Raw genomic sequence first — 27634 nt, forward strand, 5'->3', positions numbered from 1 at the left:
GGCCCTGACCCAGGGAGGACTGAGGTGGATCACAACTTAAAAATCGAACTTTTATTCTGAGCAACTGGCTGTACAATATCTAAAGAGAAAGTCACATGGGGGAAGCTGGCTACTACCCCCTTCCACCCAGTATGTGTGTGTCTGTGTGTGTGGGAGAGAAAGGGAGAATCCAGGGAGAGGGTCAGCATCAGGGTGCGGGCGGAGGGGAGCCAGACCCGGGGGGCTGCGAGCCATTAGCCTTTGGAGTCCCTGGAGCAGGAGGGGGGCTCTCCCCAGCTTCCAGTTTCCCCCCACAGAGGGCACTGCCCCCAAGCGGGGAGGGGGCTGAGGATGGGGTAGGGGCAGGAGAAGGATGGGATGTGGGGCCTCCTTTGCCCTCCCCGGTGGGTGGCAGAGAGACCACGATGTATTTCTGGACGCTGCCCGGACCCGAGGGGGCGGTGCTAGGGGGCGTGGTGGTGGCGGTGGAGACCAGCTTGACGATGGGCTGCACGCTGGGGACGGTGGTGGTGACGGGAGAGGTCGTGGTGGAGCCGGAGCCCGGGGCCGAGGTGCTGAGGGACAGGACCTGGGCCAGGAGGAAGGCAGCGCTGCTGGCCTGCACCCACCCCACACCCCAGGCTGGGGGATGCTCCCAGGCTCCCACCACACAGTGACATGTGACACGGGCCCCAGCATCCCTGGGACCACGTGGGGTACCTGCTGGGTGGATGAGGCGGTGGAGGACGAGGACATGACGATGAACTTGGTTGGTGGCGGGGATGGCTGTGGCGGGGCGGCAGCTCGCGCAGACACCAGTGTCTGGACGGGCAATGCGATGGAGCCAGGGACCTTCAGCAAGCCGGGGGTCCGAGGGCCAGGCTGGGGGGCCTGTGAGAGGGTCAGCGTGGGCCGGGGCTGTAGAAAGCAGCAGCAGGAAGAAAACGTCACCATCTGCGTTCACCAGTTCCTCCAAGACGGCTGACTCGGGGTCCCGTGTTTCACAGAAGTCAGGGTGCGCACCCCGGCGTGCAGTGTCTGTGAGCCCCACTGGGATGGGAACCACACCCCGAGTTTTTTTTCCTTTCACCCTCCCCTTCCTTTCCACTCAATCCCCCTTCCTCCCTGACCCTGCAATGACCTGAGTGATGGTCAGGGTGGTCCTGTTGACCTGCTGAGCCTGCAGTGCAGCCTGAGCCCGGGCCTTGACCACATGGGAGCAGAGGAGGGGCCCAAGGGACCCAAATTCTGCCCGATAGGCATCCTGATTGTCAGGTGGCGGGCGCAGCTTTGCCAGGACAGGGGCACAGTGTTTCTGCAGAGACAAGGCAAAGAACCGCCAGGTCGAGGGAGGGCTGGGACGGCTGAGAATCGGGATGGGGAAGGGGTGACGGAGGTCATCCATTGTTTCAGTGTGTGCCTGCCGGAGGCCAGGCTGCGCTTGCTGGCTTATCAATGTGTAAGGAATGCGGTGGTTTTTCCTTGTAGAGAGCACAGGCACCAGCTGGTTGAGCGGACAGCTCACTGCGTGATCATACTGGTCACATCTAAGGGCCAGCTGGTCCACAGGGCGTGTGCCTTGCAGAAGCATCAGGGGCAGGTCAGGCTTGAAAGTCACAGGCTGCGTCAGACTCCTTATTTCTTACTCAGTGCCTTGGTCTTTCCAGCTATGTAACAATATTGGACTCTGAGGTGTGCTCTGCATATGAGGTGAAGACGGGATAAGTGAATGGAAGATGCTCTATGCTTTGCTAAACACTGTCCTGTGTGTTTGTGTGTGTGTGGTGGGGGCAGAAGGGGCATCAGTGGGAAGAAGGGGGAGGGCGGGGCTCTGTCACCAGGAGGAGGCTCTGCACGTGGTCAGCCCCGATGCGGTCAATGTTGCTCAGCACTGGGCCATCCAGAACCCCTCGGATCCGCTCCCCCTCCTGCTGCAGCCGAGGCAGAATCAGTGTCTTAATCACCTATAGGAAAAGGAAGGGAGAAGTCGGGGTCCAGGGGTCACCACAGGGTCTCCCAGGTTGGGAGGCTGTTTCCCACTCTGACCTCCCAATCCCTCCCCTTCCCAGTGCTCCCCTCCCAGGGCCTAACATCGTGTCCCAGCTCTGCCAGGCCTGCGATGGAGCCGTAGCGCGTTGTCCACGGGGTCTTCTCGTCCACCCAACTCTGTAAGGGGATGGAAAATAAACCCAAATGAAGGGGTGTGAAAAGTTAACTGGTAAGGACTCGAGTCTCACACACACATTTCCTTATAAGTCATTAAGACACAACAGCTCTTTTCCGACCACCCTCTCTTCCTGATGGTAGCTGCTATTCTGACCTCTGCTGTCAGAGATTAGTTTAATTCTTTGGCAGCACTGTGCAGCATGTGGGATCTTAGTTCCCTGACCAGGGATCGAACCCTCACCCTCTGCACTGGAAGCACAGAGTCTTAACCACTTGGCCACCAGGGAAGTCCCGCAGAGATTAGTTTTGGTTTTTGAACTTTAAAGTGGAATCACACAATTGGAAAAAGACACTGGATTTGCCCCAAGTCCAGTCTGCCCCTCTCTGTCGCTGGTTTTCAGTGTCACCTCCTGAAGCCACACTGGCTTGGGCGTGGTGCTCACTGTTCCTGTGACAACCCAGCTAGTGGTGGAAAGGGCTCACCTTGGTGAAGGTCTTGGTGATGCGGGACTGGATGTTGTTTGTGGTTGTGCTGAAGTGCTTGCAGATCTGGGCCACCAGGCGGGCGGCGAAGTCCCGGAGCGCCCAGTGATTGTCCACGTCTGGCCGCAGGCACAGCTGCCTGCTGACGATGCAGGTCATCACAGCCGGAATCAGCTCGTGCACCTGCAGGAGAAGCCTGCGTCAGCTCACTGTGACAAACGGTCCCCGAGCCTGGACGAGGGGTGGGCCAACAGGTCCACTCACGTATTTCTCTAGGTAGAGAGTAGGGTTGTCCATCAGCGCCTTCACCATGCGCATCAGGTAGATGAGCAGGGCCAGGTTGTTCTGCACCACGTTCACTCGCACCTGGGGTGGGGAGGGAGCAGGGATGGGCAGCGGGAACCCTCCATGAGCCACCCCGGCCGCCAGCCCGTCCCGGAACCCCACTCCACCCTCCCGTGGCCTCTCACCCCCTCGGAGATGAAGGTACTGAAGCGTGGCAGCATTTGGTAGAGACCCGGGTCCGTGGCGATGCTCTGCAGAGCCTCCTGTGAGAGGGAGGGGAGCAAGTGAAGCGGGGCGACCCCCGGGCCGAGGAGGAGGGAAGGCAGGATGCAGCGGGGCCTCACCGCTCTCTTGGCCTCGCAGGAGCCCACGCAGGCCTCAGTGATCTCCTTGTAGTACAGCTGCTGCTCCACTGACAGCTCGTGGATGCTTCGGGGCTTCAGTCGCAGAGGCGCCCCCTCCAGCAGGGGTGGCGCCTTCTTCTCTTTCCCTGTGTGAGTAGGGGAGCCAGGTTTAGGCAGGAAAGCTCCTGAGGAGGCCTGGGCACCAGACAGACCTCTAGCCTCACCTCCCCTACCCAGGGAGACCGGCTTCTTGGCCCTTTCTGGGTCTCTGGCCAGAGCTCACGCCCCCTGCCCTGACCTCACCCACCTCACCCACATGACCATCTGGCTTTGGGGCAAGAGGCCTGGCCCAGCGGTACTGACCTTTGCCGTCAGCTGGAGCGGCCCCCTGACCTTTGCCTTTCAAGGGGCCGTCTTCCTCCTGACCTGGCTTGGCTGACTTCAGGGGTTCTGTGGCCTCAGCCTTCTGCTGCTCCTTGGGAGCTGGTGGGAAAGGAAAGCAGTCAGGGGAAGAGATGTGGAGGGAGGAGGGGAAAGGGTGGGCGCTGGGCATGGAGGTTACCTGGGGGTGGGTTCTCTGGAATCGCCGGCTGGCAGCCTTCGATGCTCAGCCAGTGAGCTGCGAGGAAGAAAGGTGTCCGGGTGAACCACGGGGTGGCGACACCAGGAAGTCACTCCACATGAAGGGATGTGGGTTCTCCTTCGTGTTTCCCACTAGGGGTCTCAGGAGGAGGGCTCCTTCACTAGTGCCCTTCCTCACACCCACACACGGCCCTTTCCCTCCTCCCTGCCCCATTCTCCCCTCCCCCAACCTTTGAGGCAGACGTCCAGGGGCACCCGGGGCAGAGGAGTATTGATGATGTCGCTCAGGTCAACCTCCTTCTCCTCGTAGAAGTAAAGCTCCCGGCCGCCACCAGAGGCGAAACGGAAAGGAATGAATTCCTGAGCATGGAAGCCATACAGTGGCTACAACAGGAGGGAGAGAGACCCTGGATGAGAAGGGAGCCCGCACAGGCTGGGCGGAGGTCAGTGCAGTGACTGGGAGGTCTCGGCACCCAGCCCCTCCGTCCTGTGCGTCCCTGTCACCTCGACGTTCTTTAGCTTCAGAGCGTAGTCAATGTCACTGGTGGTTAGCTTCTGCCGCTTCCCCATGTGCATGAACTTCAAGGCATCCTGGGTAGGGGGTGGGAGGACAGACGTCAGCCCAAGACCCTGGGGAAGGCGGCCTGGGCACAGTCTCTGTGCAGTGCAGGAAGACCAGGGTACCTGCGCGATCTCCTTGATGCGGTAGCTGACCTCATCCGTCAGCAGCTGGCAGGTCTCCTCCTGAATCTGAGCGATGCCCATGGACTCGGCCACCACCTTCATGGACTCCGAGGGCAGCACGGTGTTGCTCAGCTTCAGCTTCTTCTCCTCAGCCATCCTGGAGCCCCTCCTCCCCTCCCAGGAAGGATGATGCCCCGGGGTGGAGAGGGAGAGGTGGAGACCCTGGGGAGGGGGGTGACAGGAACCTGAGAGTGAGACCTAAAGAGGGTCTGTCTGTCAGGAGAGGCCGCCCCGAGGGGAGAACGGTGGAGTGTGAGGGGGAGGAGCTGGGGGATGTCTTCTGTCCATCCTCACATGAGCGGCACTCACTGAACAGGAGGTAGGACTTGGACCCAACTGGATGCAATTTATTGAGCTCTGCTTCTACGCCAAGCACAGCGGAACGATCTCAGTTCTGTTTAAATTCCAGCCCCAGCACTACCTAGAAGTGTTGTCTGGGCAAGTTACTTAAATGCTCCCGGCTTTGGGTTTCTTCTCTGTAAAATGTGCAAAGTGTCTTTTTTTCTTCTGGTGGTTGACGTGCCTACCTTCACGTCTCTTGTCCCTTCTTGCATCATTATTCATACTTGACAAATATAAAATATTGGTTAAATACAACTCGTCCTGTCTGAGCCTATGTGCCCCTACCATTGAGTGTGATGAGAAAATACACAGCCATCTTGACCAATTTGCACTTTAAATTCATGGCCGCAAACTTCAGATGGGCCCTTGATGCTGCTCTGATGGTCAGAGCTCAGTGGACTCAGGTTCCGTCTCACCTGTCATCTCTTCTCCTCCCTGATTTTTGGCCATCAGAAGAGACCTCCCCAGGTTCCCATCACTATGTCCACCGGCTGAGCATCGCTGGCACCCACGTGCTCTGTCTTCTTACCTGTTACTGTAGAGGTTCTCGTCCCGCCCCTCCCCAACTCCTCTCTTTCTCTTGAACCTACCCCAGTCAGGATTGTGACTCCTGCCGTTGGTTTTCCTCCTACTTCACTGGCCCCTCTTTACATAGCCTTTGGCTGGTTCTTCCTCTTCTCATCTGCCTGATGCTGGAATGCTCTGCATTTGGTCCTCGCATAGCTATGAGCTATACATATTCCCTTGGTGACCTCAACCATTCTCACAGCTTTCAGTATTGCATACAGGCTAAGGATGGTAAATTTATATCCCCCATCCAGAGCTTTCTTCCCAACTCCAGACTTGTATATTTAATTGGCTACTTAAAATTTCTTCTAAACTCAACTCCTGACATCCCCCTCCCCACCTGCTCCAGCCTCAGCTTTCCTCATCTTCATAGCAACGCCATTAATCCAGATGCTTTTTCATCACATAAGCCCTCACCACAAACCCATCAGGTGATCTGACTTGATCCCTCTGCTCCCACTATGTGGCCAGCTCACCATTATCCATCCCCCAGGAACCTTAAGAGCCTCCTGACAAGGTCTTCCTGCTTCCATCCTTGCTCCCTACATCTATTCCCAACATAGCAGCCAGAATGATTCTGTCAAAATATAAATGAGATTGGGTCATTTATCTGGTCAAAACCCTGAACTGGGTCCCAGTGTGCCACAGCGTAAATACAAAATCCTTATTTTGGTCTACAAGGTCCCTCATGATTTGCTTTCTCCTCATCGAGTCTCTGACCTTTCCTTCCTTCTTCCACTATGATCCAGCCCCACGGTCCTCCTTGCTGTTCCAAGATGCCAGGCATGTTCTTGCTTTGTGGTCTTTGCTCTGTCCCTCTGCCTGGAATGCTCTTCCCTAGATGTCCCCAGGCTGCCTATTCTCATTATCCTGTTTAATACTGCACCCCACCCGTACTCTGCTTTTTTTAATTCCCATGGAATTTAACGTCTGCTGATACATACTGTATTACTTCTTATGCTTCTCACTACATCGCCCCTTCCCTTCTCTGGGTGGACGGAGAGCTTTGTTATGTTCACTGATGTATTCAGAGTCCCCACACAGATTAGATACTCAACAAATATCTGCTGAATATATGAGTAAGTTGTAAGGCTTAGAGATTAGAAACTCACTAAGGACTCGGTACCACTATTATCGAACAAGACATAAGCCCAAGCTTGGAATCTACTTTGTGGCCTAAAGGAAAGTGAAGCTGGCATTAGGAAGTCTAATGTCAAAAGTGTTTAGGACCGACTGCAAGGTGGTGAGAGGCAGGTGTGGGCCTGATGGAGGGGCGGGAAGAGGAGAGGGAAAAACAATTTCGTTCTTCTCAACCCATCCCAAGTCTCCTCCCCCACTTCTATAAATCTTATCTGCAGAGGACACATTTATTCAACACATACTCTGGACCTGGAGCCGAGTAAAGAGGAGGTGGTCGTGTCCCAGTTCCCTGGCGAGCTCCTAATCCTTCAATAGCCCGCGGTACCCGCTGCCAGTGTAAAGATTCACAAAACGCACGGCCTCAGGAAACCTCAGGTCAGTGGAAGCGGCAAGGAGGCTTCACAGGAGACTAACTTGATCTAGAGCCCGTGTAGCATTCCCCGGCAGGGAAGCGGGTCGAAGGGTCTCCAGGCAATGGGTTCAGCGCGAAAGAAAGCGTAGAGAGCCCGCTTCATCCCCCAACATCCCTCCAGTGCAAACACAGGGTCCCCCCGCACACGGACACAACCAACCGTCCTCCTCTGGGTCCCCACACGGGCCCTTCAAAGAGTCTAGCCCCAGGTACCACTCAGACCCGCCCCCGCCAGCCGAACGCCCAGCGCAGGAAAACCCTCTCACCGCCGCCAAAGCGCCGCTCACCCGGCGCTCGGCGCCATATTGGCCCCGCCCCCTCCGGGAGCAGGTCCTGGCAGAGACCGAGAGCGGGTCCCTTTCCCCTTCCCCGAGCCGGAGTGAGCTCCCTAGTCTCACAGCCTGAAATGATATAAAAATGGTGTCTCTATGCATGCGTGTAAGGAGCACACTCTCTTGCTGTAATTACTTCAGTTTATTCTTTCACTATTCGGCGGCCAGGACCTTCGGGAGGCGCCACAAAACCAGGTGGGGAAGCCCAGAGCGCAGCGAGGCCCCGCCCTCTTTCGAGGCGGCACTGCGCGTGCGCCTCCCAGGCCAGGTTGGATTAAAGTTGCCGCCGACCGCCTGGGGATTTAAAGGGCCCGCTGCCTGCTCGAAGTTGGCTTGAAAGCGAGGGGTGGTTAGCTGTGGACGGCACTTGGTCATGGGACCTGTGCGGTTGGGAACGTTGCTTTTCATTTTGACTGTGTACGGTGCTTGGGCTGGGACGCCGAAGGAGGAGGACGATGACACAGAACGCTTGCCCAGCAAATGCGAAGGTATCTAAAGGGAGTACCCCTATTCGCATCCTTCTGCCCTACCTCCTTCGTCTGGGCCAGGCCAAATGGAACGTGATGGGTGGGTCACTCCGACCTCCTTGAGGACCTGAGTGAGGTTCTGATGGAGCCTGGTGGAATTCGAATGGGGCCAACAGAGGGAACGCCTAGCGCTACCCCCAAACTATGGCACTCCAATTCCCATGAGACATCCAGACCGGGGCCTGCTTTTTCTTGCTGGTTTGAGCCCCAGTGGCTTGTGGGAATTGTAGTTCAGAGAGTATCTGCCCGATCGCCAACTCCAGTCAGCATCTTCTCTCTGTGTGTGCGTGTTTCCCCCATACGACCAGAGCTAAATCTGAAGAGCGTGCAGGAGTGGGCTGTCAGGCTCATTACCTTGTGGATATCCTCTGCTCCACCCCAGTAGAGACGCTCCCAAATTATAGGCCCTACGCCCTCCTGCGGGGGTTTGAGAGTCAATAAATCAGGCTTTGAAGCTCATAAAAGAGAGAGGTGGCCAAACAACTGGGAGAGGTTCCCCATAACTGTGAGGCTTTGCAGAGGGTGTGCCCTGTGTGGAGTTTTCAGCGAGCAGTATCTTCTGTAGCTACATCTGTGGGACCAACTGGGAGGGGGCACTTCAGAGCTGAGCCATCGAGCGCCTTGGTTCCCTAGTTTGTTGCCTTCCTGGCTTTAATTTCTTCCTGGATTCTATTCCCCTTTGCCTTACTCCACCCTGCATTTCAGTATCAGTGTTCTTCATGACATGGTCATAATCGCTCCTTTCCTTTCCTTTGTGTTCTGACTCTTAACCTGCTACACCTGTCAGCCTTTCTAAACACAAATTCAATTGAGTCCCTCCTTGCTTTAACACCTCTTCAGGCCTCCTGCTGTGATTAGACTCAACGTTTTGGGCACATCTTTCAAGTCTTTTTCTTTCTTACCAGCCTCCATCTTTATTACATTTCCATGCCCTACCTCCCATCCCCAGCGTGCCCACGCTACAGCCACACTGAACGTCTCAGGGATCACTGAACCCGCCTGCTCCTCTGCCATTGCACTTTGTTTTTGTCCTTTGCCAGGAATGATCCTCACTCTTCTGAACTTGGTTCTTTAACATCCAGTTTAAGTGTCACCACCTTTGGAAGCCTCCTTCCTTATCTGTCACCTCTCACTGCATTGGAGGGAAGGAGAGCACCTATGTCTCCCTGGTCCTAGCATCGTGCCATAGGCATATGTGAGACACTTTTGGTACTTGCCCCTGTGGTGAGTTTGCTTGGCCCTTCTGTATAGGCCACTCCTTTTCTTGGGACCCACGGGTACTGGGAAGACAGTGGTGGAAGAGACACAATGCTCATCTTTGAGGAAATCACAGGCTAGTAGGAAGTCAATGAATGACCATTGAAGGAATTTTGCATTTCCTAGTGAGATTAAATCTCTTGGTTTTCTCTCCCCACCCCCCCCCCCGCCCCGCCCCAGTGTAGGGTCCATTACAAAATATTGTCATCGTCTTTTTATCTGTCCCCAGTGACACTAGCAGTGTCCTGTGGATAGGGATCACGGGTCGGTGGCTCTCTGTATTGCTATTGTGTATCCAGAAGGAGCTCAATAAATAACTGCAGGAAACAGCAAACACTTCTGCAGTGCTCACCACCTTCCAGGCACTATTCTAGGGGCTGTACATAGATTGATTTAATCCTCACCACAGCCCTGTGATGGAGGCACTTCATTTTAGAGGTGAAGAAACAAAGACCCAGCAGGATTGTCACCCAGCTACTATGTGGCTGAGTCAGGATTGCAGCCTTGCCAGTCTGGCCCCAGGGCCTGCACTCATAACCAATGTGGCTCTGCTGCCACCTACGGAATGAGCTGCTGGTGTGTTTGTTTATTTTTCACATCCCCTTGGACATCTAGTATGTAAACTCCTGAGCCTGGAGCTACAGGAAGAGCTGAGTCGTACTGGCCGATCTCGAGAGGTGCTGGAGCTGGGGCAGGTGCTGGACACAGGCAAGAGGAAGAGACACATCCCTTACAGTGTTTCGTGAGTCCTTCTCGATGTTCCTCCACCTTCCAGTCCTCCGATGAGCCCTGGGAACACCCACAGCATCCAGGGAGTCTTTGTTTCCCCTCTTCCCACAGAGAGACAAGGCTGGAAGAGGCCTTGGAGAATTTATGTGAGCGGATCCTGGATTACAGTGTTCACGCTGAGCGCAAGGGCTCATTGAGATACGCCAAGGTCAGACTCTTCTCTAGGGCAGGATCCCACCTTTCAGAAACTACAGCCTATCTCCCCTGAGGTCCTCACGAAGTCTGCCCATCTCCTCCCAGCTCTGGAGTGTCCCCTCCCCATGGTAGACTCGCCTCATCCCTGTAGCACTCACCAGAATCTCCAGTAGATGACAAAGTGGATCTGGCAAAAAGGGGAGGAGGCGGGGCAGGGGACTGGACTGAGCTCAAATTCCCATCTTTCAGGGGCAGAGTCAGACCATGGCGACGCTGAAAGGCCTGGTGCAGAAGGGGGTAAAGGTGGATCTGGGGATCCCTCTGGAGCTGTGGGACGAGCCCAGTGTGGAGGTCACGTTCCTCAAGAAGCAGGTAGGATAGGGTACTGCATTGCCCAGGGAGGTGAGAAGGGAACCTGAGAGGGGAGCTAGATCCTAGGGAGGTCCATCTTTGAGCAAAGCAGGGACTCTGCCATTGACTGACGTGGGCCCAGGAGCATATCAAGAAGTAATAATGGAGGCTAAGAATATATACTGCTATTTGTTGAGTACCTACTGTGTGCCCAGTTTGGGGCCACATACTTTCCAGCTGCTGCCTCATTTTACCCTCACAACAACCTGATATGGTAGATACTATTACCACTTCCCATTTTACAGGCAAGGAACTAAGACTTGGAGTTTAATAACTTACTTGGCAGGGTAGATGTCAATAAATGTCTGTTGAATGAAAGAGGACCACAAATCTAATAACCCAGGTTTATCTGCCTGGCTCCCTGCCTCTCCAGAGCAGGTTGGGGAGACAGGGAATGAAGCGCAGGGAGGGTCTGCATAGAACAGCAGAGCAAGTACCCTTCTGACCCTTTCACTTGACCAGTGTGAGACCATGCTGGAGGAGTTTGAAGATGTCGTGGGAGACTGGTACTTCCACCATCAGGAGCAGCCCCTACAGCATTTTCTCTGTGAAGGTCATGTGCTTCCAGCTTCTGAAACTGGTAAGCGTGGGAGCTGGTCCCTTTCTTGCCAGGCTACAACCTCTCTGCCCCCCAGGACTAATATCTAAATTATTTTTTATTTCCCAATCTAGCATGTCTACAGGAAACTTGGACTGGAAAGGAGAAGATCACAGATGGGCAAGAGAAGACTGAAGAGGAGGAGCAAGATCAGGAGGAGGAAGAGGAGGAGATGACTAGCACACCGGTCCACTCCCAGCATGACCCAGAGGATCTTTGACCCTTGCCTTTGAGCCCCCAGGAGGGACAGGGGTCATGGAGAACCCTCTGAAGTCTGAGCTTTCTTTGCCCCACAGCTTTAAGAGTGTGTGTATGTGTGAGTGACCCCACCTTACAGCTTGTAGCTCTTCTCTCCCATCTGGTCTCAGGCAGGATCCTGGTGGGGTAGCATTGCCTGGCTATGGAGAGAAAGGTGGAAGCAGTAGATAGAAGCCCGGCCCCAGCAGATGAGTCCTCTAAATACCCTTTGGCCCCTTCTCAGGTGTGTGTGGGGACCGTATTGAGTTATTTGAATATCTCCGCTACTCCCCACTGGACCCAGAGGTCAGCTGGGCATAGGAGCAGTGGACCCTGACAAAGTCACTTTGCCCCTTGAAGGTCTGTTTTTAGACTCAAAACAGAGAAGACAGAACGGACGTTCTGAACAACCTATACACACCGCTGGCATCTAGGAGGCTACATGCCAACAATCTGTAAACGAGAAGGGGACACTGGATGGGGACAGGGCAATACTGATAAGTTAGATGAAGTTAGATGGGACACTTTGGTCTACTTCGTAGTAATTTCGCCGAGACGACCATGTAACATCAAAGGTGCCAAATTTTCTATAACGCTAGTAAACTTTTTTTTTAATATCAGTTGGACCCCAAATTTCAAACAACTGCCGTGCACGCATCATAGCTGCCCGATAAACAGCAGCGTCCGGTGAAGAGGGCCGTCGGCCGCCGGCCTGCTAGAAGTTAATGATGCTTTGTAATTTTGCAGCCTAGGAGGTTGGCAGGGATCGGCGGGCTGAGACCGGTTTCAGGCTGGGGGTGGGGGGGGTGGGGGGGTATGTGTGTCCCCGATCTGCGCATGCCTGAAAACGCGCCGGAATAAAATGCCATGCGCGGGGCCGCCATATTTGGGTTACGGGAGCTCGCGGAAGACAAATTCCTTCTCGCTTTTCCAGTGTCACTTCCCTCGAAGTGAGGCAAGTTCTAAGAGAGGCGCTAAAGCTAGGTCCAAGGTGAGGAGCGGCTCCGGTTAGAGAGAAGGAAATAACTACGACACCCCAGGGGTTGCGGTTGAGAACCTCACACGTGAGCGGGGCGGTGGCCGAAGACGCTGAGGGACGGGCGGATTCGCGCCGAAATTCAATTGGGCGATGCCAACTTAAGCTTGTGAGGGGGGTAGGAACTGAGATTTGGAAGGTACCATTCGGCGGAGGCCGGGCGAGTGGGAACCTGAAGGGAGAGGACAGTCGCCCACAGCCCCACTTCTCAGCTGATCCCTCTCAGGCCATGAGCGGTCTGGTGCGCACCGAGCCGCTGCCCGGGGAGACCCCTCTGCTGGTGCCCGGCGACCCCTACTCTGTGGTGGTTCTGCTGCAAGGCTATGCGGAGCCCGAGGGGGTCGGCGACGCCGTGCGAGCCGACGGCTCAGTGACCCTTGTCCTGCCCCAGGCTTGGGGCCCGCCCTCCACCTACCGAGCGCCCCCGCCTTACGAGGCGAAGACCGCCCTAGAGGAGGCGGCCCGGGGCCCCATCCTCGTGGACACCGCGGGCCCCTGGGCTCGCGAGGCGCTCCTGGGGGCCTTGGCGGGGCAGGGAGTGGCTCCCGGAGACGTGACTCTGGTGGTGGGGACCCACGGACACTCGGACCACATCGGGAACCTGGGGCTGTTTCCCGGGGCGGCCCTGCTGGTCTCGCACGACTTCTGCCTTCCCGGGGGCCATTACCTCCCCCACGGACTGGGTGAGGAGCGGCCTTTGCGGTTGGGGCCGGGACTCGAGGTGTGGGCCACACCCGGCCACGGTGGCCAGCGGGACGTGAGCGTGCTGGTGGCTGGCACGGCCCTGGGAACCGTCATGGTAGTGGGCGATGTGTTTGAACGTGATGGGGACGAGGGCTCGTGGCAGGCACTGAGCGAAGACCCAGTGGCCCAGAAGCACAGCCGAAAGCGGGTCCTGGGCACTGCCGACGTGGTCGTGCCTGGTCACGGAGCCCCCTTTAGGGTGATAAGGGAAACCTCGGCGCCAGAGACAGAGCCAGCCAGATCTCGTGACGGAGAGGAGCCCACTGTGCACGGATAAAACCCAGTCTTGACTGGATCCTTTTCAGTGATCCCATCTCCCACCCCCCCAACCGAGGAACTGAACTGAACATCCAAGAGACAAGATGAGGTGTCAAAGTAGTCATGGGTAGTCTCTTCCAGGAGGCCAGTTTTCCAGCGAGGACAGAGTGCTTCTGCCACAACTGTCACCAGTATCATTGTTTCTCTGACCAAATTAGGACCAAGGACGCCTCAGCTCTGTCATCTCTCAGCCGTCATAAGTAAAATAGTAGAATGTTCTTGGGAGTCTTCCAAAATAAAGGTAGAAACTACATTGAAAACCATACTGCCCTTCAAATATATTCCAATTAAAAGATTTTTTTAAAAGAAAGAAAATCATACTGCCCTAATGTAAATGTGAGTGCCTCAGGTGGTGCAATGGTAAAGAATCCGCCTGCCAGTGCAGGGGATGCAGGAGACTTGGATTGGATCCCTGGGTCAGGAAGATCCCCTGGAGTAGGAAATGGCAGCCCACTCCAGTATTCTTGCCTGGAAAATTCCATGGAGAGCAGACTGGCAGGCTACAGTGCATGGGTTGCAAGAAGTTGGACACAACTGAGCATGCACACATGATTTAAAAGTGAAGCATCCATAGTGATTATTATGCAGATATAATCCAACAACTGCAACAAGGGGACACTTTTGGCAATACATTGCCTGTTTCTCAGAGGAGGCAGTTTGCTGTGAGAAGGTGCAGGGCAGAGAGAGATCATTGGAGTCATGTGACTTTAAGTTGTCATTCGTCTATTCAGCAAATGCTTGTTAACACACCTGCAGTATCAAGCATGGCTCGAGCTCTCAGGGATATAGCAGTGAGCAATCAGACAAACTCAAGGAGACAGGTAAACAATAATAGTAGTAAGCCAAATAATTTCAGGTTCTGGTTAGTGATATGAACAAATGGCGAGGTGAGAAAGGGATAGAGTGCTGGGGTGGGAGAATGGTCAGGAAAAGCCTCTGGGAGGTGGTGCCTGATGAGAGAACTGAATGAGAAAAAGCTGGCCATGTGGGAGAGGGGCATTCCAGGCACAGACACAAAGGCCCAAGGCAAGCCTGACTTACTTGAGCAGTAAGAAGACCTTGAGGTTGGGTTACAGAGCGTGGGGGAAGAGCAGTAAAAAAATGAGCCTACAGAGTTCGGCAACACCATCTTGTAGAGCCTTGGTGACCATGCTGAGAGGTTTTGATTTTGTACTGAGATCAAAAGCTTTGGTTTTATACTGACAGAAGACCAGGTTGTTGACCTAGTCTCATTTATGTTTTAGAATAATCACTCTTCTGAGTGGAAAAGGGGCTGAAGTGGGGCAACAACTAGTTTGAAAGCCATTGTGGTTGAACTTGATGGTACCTGCCCTTATTCCAGAAGTTCTTTTGTGGCTGTGGTCCTCCTCATAACTGTGTCCCAGTACCAGGGCCCTCTGTCCACACAGCCCCAACACGGGCAGAAGTGTTTCGATTGGGGAGAGGAAGGAAAGGATCAAGTCCACCTCATTGTGGACGATGAACCTCCCTGGGTGGTTGCTGTTGGGGAAGGCCAGGCTGGAGGTCATTTCTCAGGTGTTCACAAAGGCCACATGGTCCGCAAAGGCAGTTCAGAAGAACCAGTTCACCTGGAGGGCATTTCCAGTCGCTGCCACACACGGACTTGTATTCTGTGTTGGCCAGTTTGATGACCACCAGAATGGGCCTCCTGGGCCAGCAGTGCAGCCACAGCGGCCCGGATCCCCAATTTCATGGGCCACCAGTTGTCATGAGACTGCTGGTATGTGGAGGGGCCAGCTGTGTGCACTATATGTGCACTATATGTGTGCACCAGTGCAGCACTAGACCCTGAGTGGTGTCCATGGCCATCAGAGGACCCATCTAATACACGGTACGTAATTCCACTATCTTCAGGGCTGCATGGGAGGATGAGAAAGGAGGGGATGGGTTTTTTTTAGAGCTGTGTGTTCTGGAGTTTCACAGGTAAAAGTTCCAGCCTCAAATTATTTTCTGGAGCATAGGTATCCTGCCCTTGACTCGGGGCTGGTCACCCAGAGCAACACATCCCTTTGGCCATATCGATTATCTCCAGGATGGACAGACAGGTCACCTACTAAGTCTTAGTAATCTTAGTGGTTTTGCTGGATCTAGGGGGGGGGAAGTCTCATTCTTTCCTGCAAGACTGACATGGAAGGATGAGTCGTCTTGGCTCCTTGTTGGAGGAGCCCACTGCTGCTGGGGCCACCGAAGAGGGACTGAAAATGAAGCTGAACGGTAGGGGGCAGAAGTGGGCAGTGAAGAGAAACAGACTAGATGACCAGAGAGAGCAGTGGAAGCCAGATCTGCTGCTTAACTCATCAGTCACCTGGGCTAATCAACTCCTTTCCTGCCTAAGCTGTCCTGTGTTTTCAGTTGTTTACAAGATGAGTCTTGAATGGATACAAACACTGATGGATGTACCCTTAGAGACAGGCAGTGAGGACTGTGTGGGGAGGGGGCTGATAGTAGAGGGGGAAAGTGCTAAAGATATTAGGGTGTTGGGCCCAGAGTGACTGTTCTTTTCAAACTTTTTTTGTGAAAACTTAGGAAAACTTGACCTGTATGATTAACTGCCTCTGCTCACAAATCAGTGGCAGACGTTGGCTACAGAATAATCCAAACTTTCTTGCCTAGTTCTCTCCAAGAACAACTCTCTGCTCCAGTTTGGCTGGCTGCCTGCTGCCTTCCAGACACCCACATCCACCTCTCCTACAAGCCTTTGATTCTCTCCCCACCGCCCTAATCCTCTCGCTCTTCTGCGCCAATCTCAAACACCCACCAATCTCAAACACCCAGGCTCAGCTTTCTCATCTCCTACAGAAAACCTCCCCTGAATTTGCCAACCTTATTTTAAACTCTAGTAGTGCTTTCTCTGTATTGTTCACTTAGCGTTAGGTAATACCTGGTGTTGGGCATTATTTCTGGAAATGTCCTCTCCTTGTGTCCCTTGGGAGCAGGAGCTGCAAGGCCACATGAGGTCTAGGCTGAGAAATTGTACAACACTTACATCACATTCTGTTGACCAAAGCATGTCATAAGGCCAGCCCAGATTCAGGCATGAGGAAATCGCCTCTTCATCATGATAGAAGGAGCTGTAAGGAATTTGTGGCCATTTTTTCTGTTGCAACGTATCACAATAGGTTAGTTGGTGATAACAAGTTCCCCTTCTTTTGAGGGTGTGTGTGTGTGTGTGTGGTTATTCTAGGTTCTATTTTTATTTTTTAATTTTTAAAATTGAATTCTGGTTAATTTGTAAAATATTAGTTTCAGGCATACAACATAGTGATTCAATATTTTTATAGATTGTACTCCATTTAAGGTTATTGAAATGGCTGTATTTCTCTGTGCTGTGCAGTACATTCTTGTTGCTTATTTATTTTATATTTAGTAGTTTGGTCTCTTAATCCCGTACCCCTATTTTTCCTTTCCCCCTTCACCTCCCTCACTGATAACCACTACTTTTGTCTCTGTATCTGTGAGTCTCTGTTTGTTTTTTTTCTCCCTTTGGCTGTGTCATGTGGCTTGTGAGATCTTAATTCCCCAACCAGGGATCAAACCTGGGCTCCAACAATGAAATTGCCATCTTAATCACTGGAATGCCAGAGAATTTCTGTTTTGTTATATACATTCTTATTATTAATAGAGGCAATCCTTTATGCCTTCTCCCAGGACTGATGCTGAAGCTGAAACTCCAGTACTTTGGCCACCTGATGTGAGGAACTGATTCATTTGAAAAGACCCTGATGCTGGGAAAGATTGAAGGTGGGAGAAGGGGACGACAGAGGATGAGATGGTTGGACGGCATCACCGACTCAATGGACATGAGTTTGAGTAAACTCTGGGAGTTGGTGATGGTCAGGGAGGCTTGGCGTGCTGCAGTCTGTGGGGTCGCAGAGTCGGACACAACTGAGCAACTGAACTGAACTGAATTGACTGTGCAAAGCAGCTGTCAGTCACACTACATCATTCTCTCCTCACTTCCAGAAGGGGGCAGCACTTGCTTCACAGAGAAAGCAAAGACCATTGTCCCTACTTTTCTCTGCTTCAAGCCACCTTAGAAAACTGCATCTGCACCCAGGCTCACCTCCAGAAGAGGGGTGATCCCTCCCTACCCCACAAAACACTTTATATCCTTGCTGATTTATTCATCAGTTTCTGTTTATCACCCTGCTCAGACTGGTTCCTACCCTGAGCACACCATTGAAAGGGCTCTGGACAGTGCTACTTACGAACATCATAATTACCAAATCCAGAGTTCACTTAGTGCTTGTTTTACTTGACCACTGGCAGCACTTGACATTCCTTCTTGAAACTTGCATGTGCCGTTGGCTTCCTGGACCCCACGGTGTTCTCCATTTATCTCACTGCCCACTCTTTGTCAGTCTCCTTTGTGGGCTCCTCTTTCTCCTATGTACCTAAATAGAAAAGGTTTTTCTTGGTTAAAAATGAAATAATTACAAGAATATCTCTAAAGTTAACAGAGAACAATAATGCAATAAACACCTGTCTTCACCACCCAATTTAAGAAAAATACATTATAATTACTCTAAAATCTTCTTTATGTTTTTCTCTAATCCCGTCCCTTTCCTGGCCCTTCAGAGGAAACCACTACCTTGAAATGAGTGTGTATCATTTAGATATTTTTTGTAATCTTACCATATATATTTGCATTTACACACAGGGGTTGTTTTTGCATATTTTTAAACTTTATATAAAATGAAATCATATTGAAATACTCTTCTATACTTGCTTTTTTCACTCATCCTGAGAATTATTATTTATTATGGATAGCTGTAATTCATTAATTTTCACATGTTTAGTATTCAATTTTGTGAATTACCATGTAGTGTTAGGAAAACTGGATGTCCACATGTGAAAAAATTAGACCCCTATACCAGCAGTCCCCAACCTTTTTTGGCACCAGGGACTAGTTTCGTGGAAGACAATTTTTCTGTGGCCGGTGGTGGTGTGGAGTGGGGGATGGTTTGGGGATGATTCAAGCGCATTACATTCAATTAATATCTAAAATATATAAGGAATTCATATGACTCAATGACAGAGAAACACCTCAATTTAAATATTGGCAAAGGACATGAATAGATGTTTTCCCAGAGAAGACATGCAAATAGCCAACAGGAATATGAAAATGTGCTTAATATCCCTAATCATCAGGGAAATGCAAATCAGGACCACAATGATACATCACTTCATATCTGTTAGGATGGCCGTTGTCAAAATGATAAGAGATAACAGGTGATGGTGAGATTGTGGAGAAAAGAGAATCTGTGTGTACTGATACTGGGAAAAGGTGACTCTGAGAAGTGATGAATGTGTTAATTAACTTAATTGTGGTAATCATTTCACAATGTATACCTACATTAAACCATCGTGTTGTGCACCTTAAAAAATCACACTGTACAACCCAAATATTTACAAGTTTTGTCAGTTACACCTCAGTAAAGCTGGGGAAGAAAAGAATTTTAAGAGCAGTTAGTTTAATGTTAGAATGACAAATTCAAGTCAAAGCTGATAACAAGAGCAAAAAATGAAAAGAAGAAACTGGAAAGCAGCCAAAAGTAACAAATGGAAAAGCGGGTTGGAAGGCTGCAAAGAATGTGAAGAACAGATAATAGATCTAAGTCATAAGCATGTGTGGCTCTGGGTTTTAGTTACCCCTATTACTAGCAGCACCTTATGGTTGGTTTAAATATGACTCAAATAAGATCCCTTGCTCATTAATCTGGTACTGGATTTTCTATTAGTTTAGTGTTGAATTTAGAGGTTACCAAATTAGCGTAGAAGAATCTCACCCAATCATGGGTTTCTCCAAAGAAAATTCTTGCTTTTGCCAAAAATTTAGGCTAATAACACCCTAGAGCATGTTAAATTAACACAGCTTGAGATTTTTCAGCCCATGATGTTTTGTGAGTTTCAGCTGCACATCTCCCTGAGGGCTGACTTGAGCGTGTAAATTATCCAGAGTTTTCTCTATTCACTCTGGATCATGGTCCAAGACACTCAAATTCTTTAAATCCTCTGCTTGAGTGTGGGGTGGTGGTCTCCAGTTCACACAGTATGAGGATGTAGAACTTTGAGACTCTGGCTTTATGCCAAGTGGAGAATTGCCTGGTAGATTCACCCCATTGTCAAAGACCTTGGGGGTTTGTTGCCTGCTTTCAGTTTTCTGAACACCAAATCTCAGATTCCTTGAGCTTGGCAAATACTCTCAAAGGGAAAGCAGTCTTCAGTGTATCACTCTCCGAGTTTTTAGTTTCATTTAGTTTTGCTCTCTGAGAATTCCTTTAATAATAATCAGTGCATTTAAAGATATTAAATATTTTTTGTCTTGAAATTTGGACTTATTGAGGTATAATTTACATACAATCAAATTTACTCTTTAGTATCATAACTGTACATTTTGATAGACATATAGTTGCATAACCACAGATGTACTCAAGATAAACAACATTTACATGATCCACAGAACTTGCCTCATGATCCTTTGTACTCCTCTCCCCCTGATAATCATTGATGTATTTCTGTTTAAAATAGCTTTTTTATTTTTTAAAAAATATTTATTTGGCTTTGCCAGGTCTTGGTTGTGGCACTTGGGATCTTCGATCTCTAGTTTTGACATGCGGAATCTTAGTTGCGGCATGTGGAATCTAGTTCCCTGACCGGGGATTGAACCTGGGCCTCCTGCATTGGGAGCCTGGAGTCTTAGCCACTGGACCCCCAGGGAAGTCACTTAAATGCATTCATGTTTAGAATTTTAATATATCTTCAGTAAATTAATCTTTACTGTTACACAGTAAACCCATGATTCCTAGAAATTTCCTTTTTCTTCAAGTCTGTTTTTTCCCCTTGTATTTCTGTAGTTAAGCCAGATTTCTTTGGTTACGATTTGCCTGACATATTTTTTCTTTCTTTCACTCCAGCCTTTCCATATTCTTATGCTTCATGTGGGTCTCTTGTAAACCAAACATTATTGTGTTAGTTTCAGGCATACAGCAAAGTGATCAGTTGTGCATATATTCTTTTTCAGATTCTTTTTCCTTATAAATTATTTTGAGTGTAGTTTCCTGTGCTATATAGGAAGTCCTTGATGGTCATCTATTTTATACATAGTAGTGTGTATATGTTAATCCTAAATTCCTAATTTATATCTCCCCCTCATAATATTTTAAAGCAAATTCCAGACATCAGATTTTATTGAGAAGCATAGATTTTATCTGGAAGCATTTGTTATTTTGAAGAAAATTCCAAACATCATTTTACCTGGACACGTTTCAGTACATATATACTGCATGTACTTATATATATACCACACTTAGTGTGTTTGGACAACTATGCATTTGTAGTGTATACTTCAGTACACACTAAGAATGTCTTTTTAAAAAACTGCTACTTATCAGACTTAAAAATTTTACCAATCCTTTCTTTTTTTTCTTTTGGCCACACTGTGCAGCTTGGGGGATCTGAGTTCCTCAATCCATGTCCCCTGGAGTGGTCAGAATTCTAACCACTGGACCACAAAGGAATTCCCTTACTGATCTTTTATTTTTAATATATGTTTATTTATTTGGCTGTTCTGGGTCTTAGTTGCAGCATGCAGGATCTTTAATCTTCATTGCTGAGTGTGGGATCTTTAGTTGTGGCATGTGAAGTCTCAGTTGCTTCATCGGGTATCCCGTTCCTTAATCAGGGATCAAACCCAGGCCCTCAGCATTGGGAGATTCTTAGCCACGGAACCACCAGGGAAGTCCTCCTTTACTGATCTTTTTAAAGAAATCTTTATATCATCAAATATTACTTTTTAATAAAATTTCTATGATAGTTTTTTAAAAGACCTTTTAAAAGAAGTTTTCAGTTGATGATAATGTTGAGAGAGAGGTACAGTGATTTCCCATATAGCCCCTGCACCCACACAGGCATAGCCTTGCCCTTTAACAATGCTGCTCACCAGGATGGTACATTTTTTACCAAACCCGTATTGACCGTCATAATCATCCAAAGACTATGGTTTACCCTAAGGTTCAACCTTGGTGGTGTGCATTCTGTGAATTTGGACAAATGTATAAGGATACACATCCATCATTATAACACCATATAGAGTATTTGAACTGCCCTAAAAATCCTCTGTGCTCTGTCTCTTCATCTCTGCCCACCACCACCCCTGCCCCCAGCAGCCTGTGATCTTTTTATTATCTCCATAGTTTTTGCCCTTTCCAGAATGTCATAAAGTCGGAATCAAGAGTATATAGCTGCCTCCGATTGGCTTCCTTCACTTCGCAATATACCTTTAAGTTTCTCTCATGTTTTTTCATGGCTTGATAACTTTTTTAAGCTGTGGAATAACATTCCATGGTCTGGATGTACTACAGCTTATTTACCCATTTACTTTCTGAAAGACTTCTTGTTCACTTCCCAAGTTTTGGCAGTTATGAATAAAGCTACTATTAATATCAGTGTGCAGGTTTTGTGTCATCTTAAGTTTTCGACTCCTTTGAATAAATACCAAGGAGTGCAATAATTGGATCTTATGATAAGAGTATATTTAGATTTGTAAGACCCACCAAGCTGTCTTCCCAAGTGGCTGTATATTTTTATTCTCACCAGCAATATGAGAAAAAGTTCCTGTTGCTTCACACCCTTGCCAGCATTTGGTACTGTCAGTGTTTGGAATTTTGGCCATTCTAATAAATGTGTAGTGGTGTCAAATGTTGTTTGAATTTGCATTTCCCTGGTAAGATATGACGTGGAACATCATTTCATATACTTATTTGCCATCTATATATCTTCTTTGGTGAGGTGTCTATTTAGGTATTTGGCCCATTTTAAAAACTGGATTGCTTTTGTGTGGCATGTGGGATGTTAGTTCCCTGACCAGAGATTGAATCTACACCCTCTGCAGTGGAAGCACAGAATCTTAACCACTGGGCCACCAGGAAAATCTGGATTGTTTTCTTATTGTTGAATTATGAGTTCTTCATATACTTTGGATAAAAGTTGCTGTATCAGGATGTGCCTTTTGCAAATATTTACCCCAGTCTGTGACTTATTTTCTGTTAATAATTTCCTTGTCGTTATGTTGTGCAGGGCAGAAGTTTTTAATTTTTTAAAAATAATTTTGATTTATTTTTTATTGTGCTGAGTTTTCGTTGCTGTGCAGCCATTTTCTCTAGTTGCAGCAAGCAGGGGCTACTGTCTACTTGCAGGGCATGGGCCTCTCATTGAGGTGGCTTCTCTTGTGCAGCGCATGAGCTCTAGAGTGTGGGTTTCTGCAGTTGTAGCAGCAGCAGTAGTAGTTGAGCTCAGTAGTTTCAACTCCTGGGCTCGAGAGCATAGGCTCAGCAGTTGTGCACGGGCTCAGTTGCTCTGAGGCCTGTAGGATCTTCCCAGACCAGGGATCGAACCTGTGTCTCCTGCATTGGCAGGCAGATTCTTTATCACTGAACCACTCAGAAGTTTTTAATTTTAATGAACTCCGGCTTATCAATTATTTCTTTCATGGATCATTTCTTTGATAGTGTTTAAAAAGGATTCACCATACTTGAAGTGGGCTTCCCTGGTTGCTCAGACAGTAAAGAGAGACCTGGGTTTGACCCCTGGATCAGGAAGATCCCCTGGAGAAGGGACTAGCTACCCACCCCAGTATTTCTGCCTGGAGAATTCTAAGGACAGAGGAGCTTGGTGGGCTACAGTCCATGGGGTTGCAAAGAGTCAGAGATGACTGAGTGACTAACTCTTTCACTTTTCATACCCAAAATAGTCAGATTTTTTCCTAGTTATCTTCCAGGAATTTTATATTTAGGCATAATCCATTCTGAGTTAATTTTTGTGGAAAGTGTAAGATCTGTGTCTAGAGTCTTTTTTTTTTTTTTTCTTTCCTGAGACTGTCCAGTTGTTCCAGCGCTATTTGTTGAAGAAACTGTCTTTGCTCCATTGTGTTTCCTTTGCTCCTTTGTCAAAGATCAGACTATATTTATGGGGATCTATTTCTGGGTTCTCCATTCTGTTCCACTGATCTATTTGTCAGTTCTCTCCCACACCATCTTCATTAGTATACATCTTGAAGATGGGTAGGGTTAGTCCTCCAGCTTTTTCTAAATTCTGTTTTTTCATTGTTAATATATAAGAAAGCAATTGACTTTTAGGTTAAATGTATAACTTGTAAGCTTGCCAAAGTCATTTATTAGTTCTAGGATATTCTTATTTGTTTTGTCAAGTCTTTCAGATTTTCTACATAAATAATCATGTCATCTGCAAGCAAAGACAGTTTTATGTCATCCTTCCCAATCTGAAAACTTTTATTTCCTTCTCTTACAGTATTGCATTATCAAGGACCTCTGTTTCACTGTGTGGAAACAGAGTGGTGAGAGAGGACATCCTTACCTTGGACCTGATCTTGGTGGGAAAGATTCAAATTTCTCTCCGTTAAGTATGATGTTGTTGTTGTTGTTGTTTGGTTGCTGAGTCATGTCCAACTCTTTTGTGATTGCATGGATTGCAGTCCACCAGATTTCTCTGTCCATGGGATGTCCCAGGCAAGAATACTGGAGTGGGTTGTCATTTCCTTCTCCAGGAGATTTTCCTGACCCAGGGATCAAACTCACATCTCCTGTGAATTCTTTACCACTGAGCCATCAGGGAAGCCCAAGTATAATGTTAGGTATTGGTTTTTTGGTAGATATTCTTTATCACATTGAGAAAGTTCCATTCTATTTCTAGTTTACTTAGAGGCTTTTTTTTTAAAATCATGAAAAGGTGTGGGATTTGGTCAGATGCATGTCTTCATGAGGCCTGTAGTTTTCTTGTAACATCTTTGTCTATTTTGGTATTTAGGAAATGCTGGTCTCGTAGAACAAGTTGGGGAATATTTTCTCTGCTTCTATCCTCTGAAAAAGATTGTAGAAAATTGACATAACTCCTTACTTAAATGTTTGGTAAGAATTTACCAATGAACCCATCTGAGCTTGGTGTTTTCTGTTTTGGAAGGTAACTAATTGTCAAGTCAATTTCTTTAATAGATATCGGCCTATTCAGATTGTCTATTTTTTTCTTATTGGAGTTTTGGCAGATTGTGTATTTCAAGGAATTGGTCCATTTCATCTAGGTTAACAACTTTGTGAAGATGGAGTTTCCTTTATTATCCTTTTGATGTGTATGTGATCTGTAGTGATAGCCCCTCTTTTACTTCTAGTATTAGTAATTTTTAGTAATTTCCTTTTTTCTTAATTTTTTTCTTAGTAGTCTGCCTAGAGTCTTGTCAACTTTATTGATCTTTTGGTTTTGTTTATTTTCTCTATTGATTTTTTATTTTTTATTTCATTCATTTCTGCTCTAATACTTATCATTCTTTTCTTCTGTTTACTTTGAATTAAATTACCCTGCTTTTTCTAGTTTCCTAAGATTGAATCTTAAGAAATTCAGTTCAGTCAAATTTCCTGATTCCTAGTGAATCTTAGATTATGGATTTTATATCGTTCTTCTTTTCTAATAAACATATTCAGTGCCATGAATTTCCTTCTAAGCACTACACTACTTTTGCTCCATCTGATAATTTTGACAAATTGTCCTTTCACTTTTATTTAATTAAAAATATTTTAAAATTTACCTTGAGATTTCTTCTTTGATCTATATGAATTCAGAAGTATACTGTTTAATCTATATGTATTTTGGATTGTCCAGTTATCTTTCCATTACTGAAACTTCTAGTTTAATTCCATTGCAGTCTGAGAGCAGACACTGCATGATTTCTATCCTTTTATATTTGTTTGGATGAAAAATTAAATAATTAATTTGTTTGGATGTATTTTGTGACCCAGAATGTGGTCTATCTTGGTGAATGTTCTATGTGACCATGGGAAAAAATGTGTCTTCTAATTTGTTGGATGAAGTAGTCTATTGATGGGATTGTTCATTGGCTGTGAGGTTACTTGGCTAAAGTTAGAGTTGTGCAGCTTATATATTAATAAACCAGGTTACTAGTTAATGTGGTTTGGTTCATCTCTAACCACTAGCTCAATTTTGGCTTTTTTCTCTCCTTCATGTTGCTGGGGCACGTGGTGCCTTCTGGTGGGAGACCTGTCAGTATAGGGATCTGGGAAGGCGATGACACCTGAGTCCTGGGAGAAGGAGATCGAGAGGGCAGGTCTGAGTTCATATCCTGCCTCAGCCACTTACTAGCAACACGGCCTTGGGAAAAGCGCTGTGACCATTCTGGTTCTTATCCTCTCTCAGATGGTGCATCCAGTGCCATAGAGAGTGGCTGATGACGCTGAAATGAGGCCACGCATGGAAAGCACGAACACGACACGTGCTAGTTATTGTCCTAAGGAAAGTAGAAGGGTTAGATTAGGGGGACGGACCTTGGGTTCCGGGTTGATTACCAGTGTTTGAGGATTTATTGGTCCCTGGCCTGAGGCAGTCACTGGACAGAAGTACCAGGGGAGGGATCTGGGTGTGAGCTATCTATCAAGGTTCATTTTATCAACTTCCGGAAGGACAGAAGTTGAAGGTGACGACAGCTTTCTCCGCAGATGCATTCAGGCAGATTGCACAGGTCCTTTTATTTTTGTGGTGAAAGGCTGGGGAGGTGAAGAGGGAATTGGGGTGGGGGCTGTGTGACTCTCAGGTCCTTGGTGGCCCCGAACCTGCTGGCCTTTGAGCTGTCTGCGTCTGGCCGAGGAGATTATAAGGAGCTGAGCTCCCTGTGCGCCGCTGACTCGAAGGAGGTCCCCACTCCGTCTCACTGCTTAGGCCTTTAAGACAGAGTATAGGGTCTCTTCCTGAGGTTCCCAGTGGGGAAGGGGGAGAGGAGGCGCTGCTGAGTTGGTGAGGTCCAGCTGGAGACAGTGAGGGAGGCACTGGGGACTCCAGCGTCATCCTGGGGGAGAAGGAAACAGGAGGGGGTGAGACAGCAGGGGGAGGGGTTCTGTCTCAGAGCCACGATCCCACAGCTGGTGCCCCACTGACACCACGGTCCTTCTGTCCACCCACCCCACCTTCTCCAAACTTCCCTGTCATCCTTGCAGGTCCTAGCCTGAGCTGCTTATTTTATGGTCCTGCTCCAGTTCTATATGTTGTTCTAGGAAAAAAACCAATTGTCCCAGAGTCAGGTGACCAGGCAGCCAGGGTAGAGAAATGGGCAGGGGCTCCAGCAGTGAGGTCATCTCTAGGTCAGGACCAGGGTCTCAGGGGAGGGTGGGTGAGGCAGGGGAGAGAGGAGGATGCTGAGGGCACCTGTGTGGGGAGGGGGTGTGGGGAGAAGAAGGAAGCCCCAGGTGAGAGGGAGGATGATGGTGGCAGGACTTACCTTTACTCCCGGTGTTCTCGTAATTCTCTTCCGCGTTTTGGGAGGACTCCCTGAGTGGGAACAGGAGGGCATTGATGTGTCAGAGTCTGGGCAGGAAAGAGCTGCCACCTGCCTCGGGCCGCTCCTCTCGGTGGGGGCTCTGTGACCTGCCTGGTCACACTCAGACATGAAGGCAGAGGTTTGGGGCTCTCAGGAGGAGGCTGCCTGGATGGGGTTGAGGGGCCGTTTGCAGTGTAGCCCCATCCCTGAGAGCTGACTGGGGTGGACTCTTGCAGAGAAGCGGCTTTATTGAGGGGCTCAGGGAGGAGAAGCAGGAGGGGGCGCCTGTCCTCTCTGTGGCAGCGCCTGGGTCCAAACTGGAGCGTGAGAACCAGGGAGCTTCTCTTAGGTCTCCTGGGCGGTGCTCAGGCCCTGGTCCCCGAGGAGACGCCATCCGGGGAGGGGTCCCGGGAGGACACTGTCAAGAGTCAGAAAGGCGAGAAAGGAGGGAGGGGCTGTGAGAAGGAGAAGCCTGGACGTGGCAGAGAGGATGAGAAAGGAACGCGGTGGGCAGTGAGGAGGGTGAGTGTCAGGGAAGGAAGAGGAGCCGGGGCCAGAGGAGAGGGAGCCAGGCTGGGGGCCGAGAGGGAGCCACTCTGAGGAGAGACAGGCCAGAGCCGAGTCACAGGGCAGAGGACAGACTGGATGAGGAGCAAGAAAGGGGACAGAGCATGGAGGCAGCGGGTGTGTTCTGGAAGGATGGTGTTCAAGCAGGAGACAGACCAGGATGAACAGAGGGAAAGGCTGGGACCTGGGGATGGAAGGAAGAAAGGCGGGTGCCAGAGACAGACAAAGGGAGATGTTCTGGGAGAGAGTCAGAGAAAAAGCTGGTCCCCTGCTCTGACTTTC

The 27634-nt window shown here is 49.1% G+C and overlaps 3 protein-coding genes across 5 annotated transcripts; 2 read left to right on the top strand and 1 right to left on the bottom strand.

Annotated features, from left to right (window-relative positions):
- Nucleotides 1-36: 36 nt before the first annotated feature.
- TAF6 (TATA-box binding protein associated factor 6) lies at nucleotides 37-7373 on the bottom strand. Of its 3 annotated transcripts, none has more exons than XM_065923875.1 (15): nucleotides 7311-7373; nucleotides 4524-4745; nucleotides 4344-4430; nucleotides 4070-4223; nucleotides 3820-3876; nucleotides 3621-3740; nucleotides 3258-3403; nucleotides 3099-3176; nucleotides 2893-2994; nucleotides 2629-2811; nucleotides 2071-2145; nucleotides 1818-1943; nucleotides 1121-1294; nucleotides 700-897; nucleotides 37-568 (listed from the first exon to the last, which is right to left on the bottom strand). In XM_065923875.1, the coding sequence occupies exons 2-15, from the start codon at nucleotides 4677-4679 to the stop codon at nucleotides 188-190; spliced, it is 2037 nt and encodes a 678-aa protein (XP_065779947.1). In that variant the 5' UTR covers nucleotides 4680-4745; nucleotides 7311-7373; the 3' UTR covers nucleotides 37-187. The 3 variants fall into 3 exon arrangements, with proteins under 3 accessions (XP_065779947.1, XP_065779949.1, XP_065779948.1); XM_065923877.1 differs by having other exon boundaries at nucleotides 7332-7350; XM_065923876.1 differs by lacking the exon at nucleotides 7311-7373 and adding an exon at nucleotides 6875-7275.
- Nucleotides 7374-7629: 256 nt separating this feature from the next.
- On the top strand, nucleotides 7630-11950 carry CNPY4 (canopy FGF signaling regulator 4). The gene is made up of 6 exons (XM_065923883.1): nucleotides 7630-7864; nucleotides 9776-9902; nucleotides 10001-10097; nucleotides 10334-10456; nucleotides 10958-11075; nucleotides 11168-11950. Exons 1-6 carry the CDS (start codon nucleotides 7750-7752, stop codon nucleotides 11311-11313), a joined length of 726 nt encoding a protein of 241 aa, XP_065779955.1. The 5' UTR covers nucleotides 7630-7749; the 3' UTR covers nucleotides 11314-11950.
- Nucleotides 11951-12087: 137 nt separating this feature from the next.
- Nucleotides 12088-13853, top strand: MBLAC1 (metallo-beta-lactamase domain containing 1). The gene has a single exon (XM_065923882.1). It carries the CDS (start codon nucleotides 12596-12598, stop codon nucleotides 13385-13387), a length of 792 nt encoding a protein of 263 aa, XP_065779954.1. The 5' UTR covers nucleotides 12088-12595; the 3' UTR covers nucleotides 13388-13853.
- The last annotated feature ends 13781 nt before the right edge of the window (nucleotides 13854-27634 follow it).

Source organism: Muntiacus reevesi, chromosome 2 (genome assembly GCF_963930625.1).
Source record: "Muntiacus reevesi chromosome 2, mMunRee1.1, whole genome shotgun sequence".
In the NCBI taxonomy this organism is placed as follows: Eukaryota; Metazoa; Chordata; class Mammalia; order Artiodactyla; family Cervidae; genus Muntiacus; species Muntiacus reevesi.

Coding starts and splice junctions, on each gene's coding strand:
- TAF6 (XM_065923875.1), bottom strand. CDS start 4,679: ATGGCTGAGGAGAAGAAGCTGAAGCTGAGCAACACCGTGCTGCCCTCG. Junction 4,224..4,343: donor TGAAGCTAAAGAACGTCGAG/GTGACAGGGACG, acceptor CTCCTGTTGTAG/CCACTGTATGGCTTCCATGC. Junction 1,295..1,817: donor ACGTGCAGAGCCTCCTCCTG/GTGACAGAGCCC, acceptor TTGTCTCTGCAG/AAACACTGTGCCCCTGTCCT.
- CNPY4 (XM_065923883.1), top strand. CDS start 7,750: ATGGGACCTGTGCGGTTGGGAACGTTGCTTTTCATTTTGACTGTGTAC. Junction 7,865..9,775: donor CTTGCCCAGCAAATGCGAAG/GTATCTAAAGGG, acceptor TTGGACATCTAG/TATGTAAACTCCTGAGCCTG. Junction 9,903..10,000: donor CACATCCCTTACAGTGTTTC/GTGAGTCCTTCT, acceptor CTCTTCCCACAG/AGAGACAAGGCTGGAAGAGG.
- MBLAC1 (XM_065923882.1), top strand. CDS start 12,596: ATGAGCGGTCTGGTGCGCACCGAGCCGCTGCCCGGGGAGACCCCTCTG.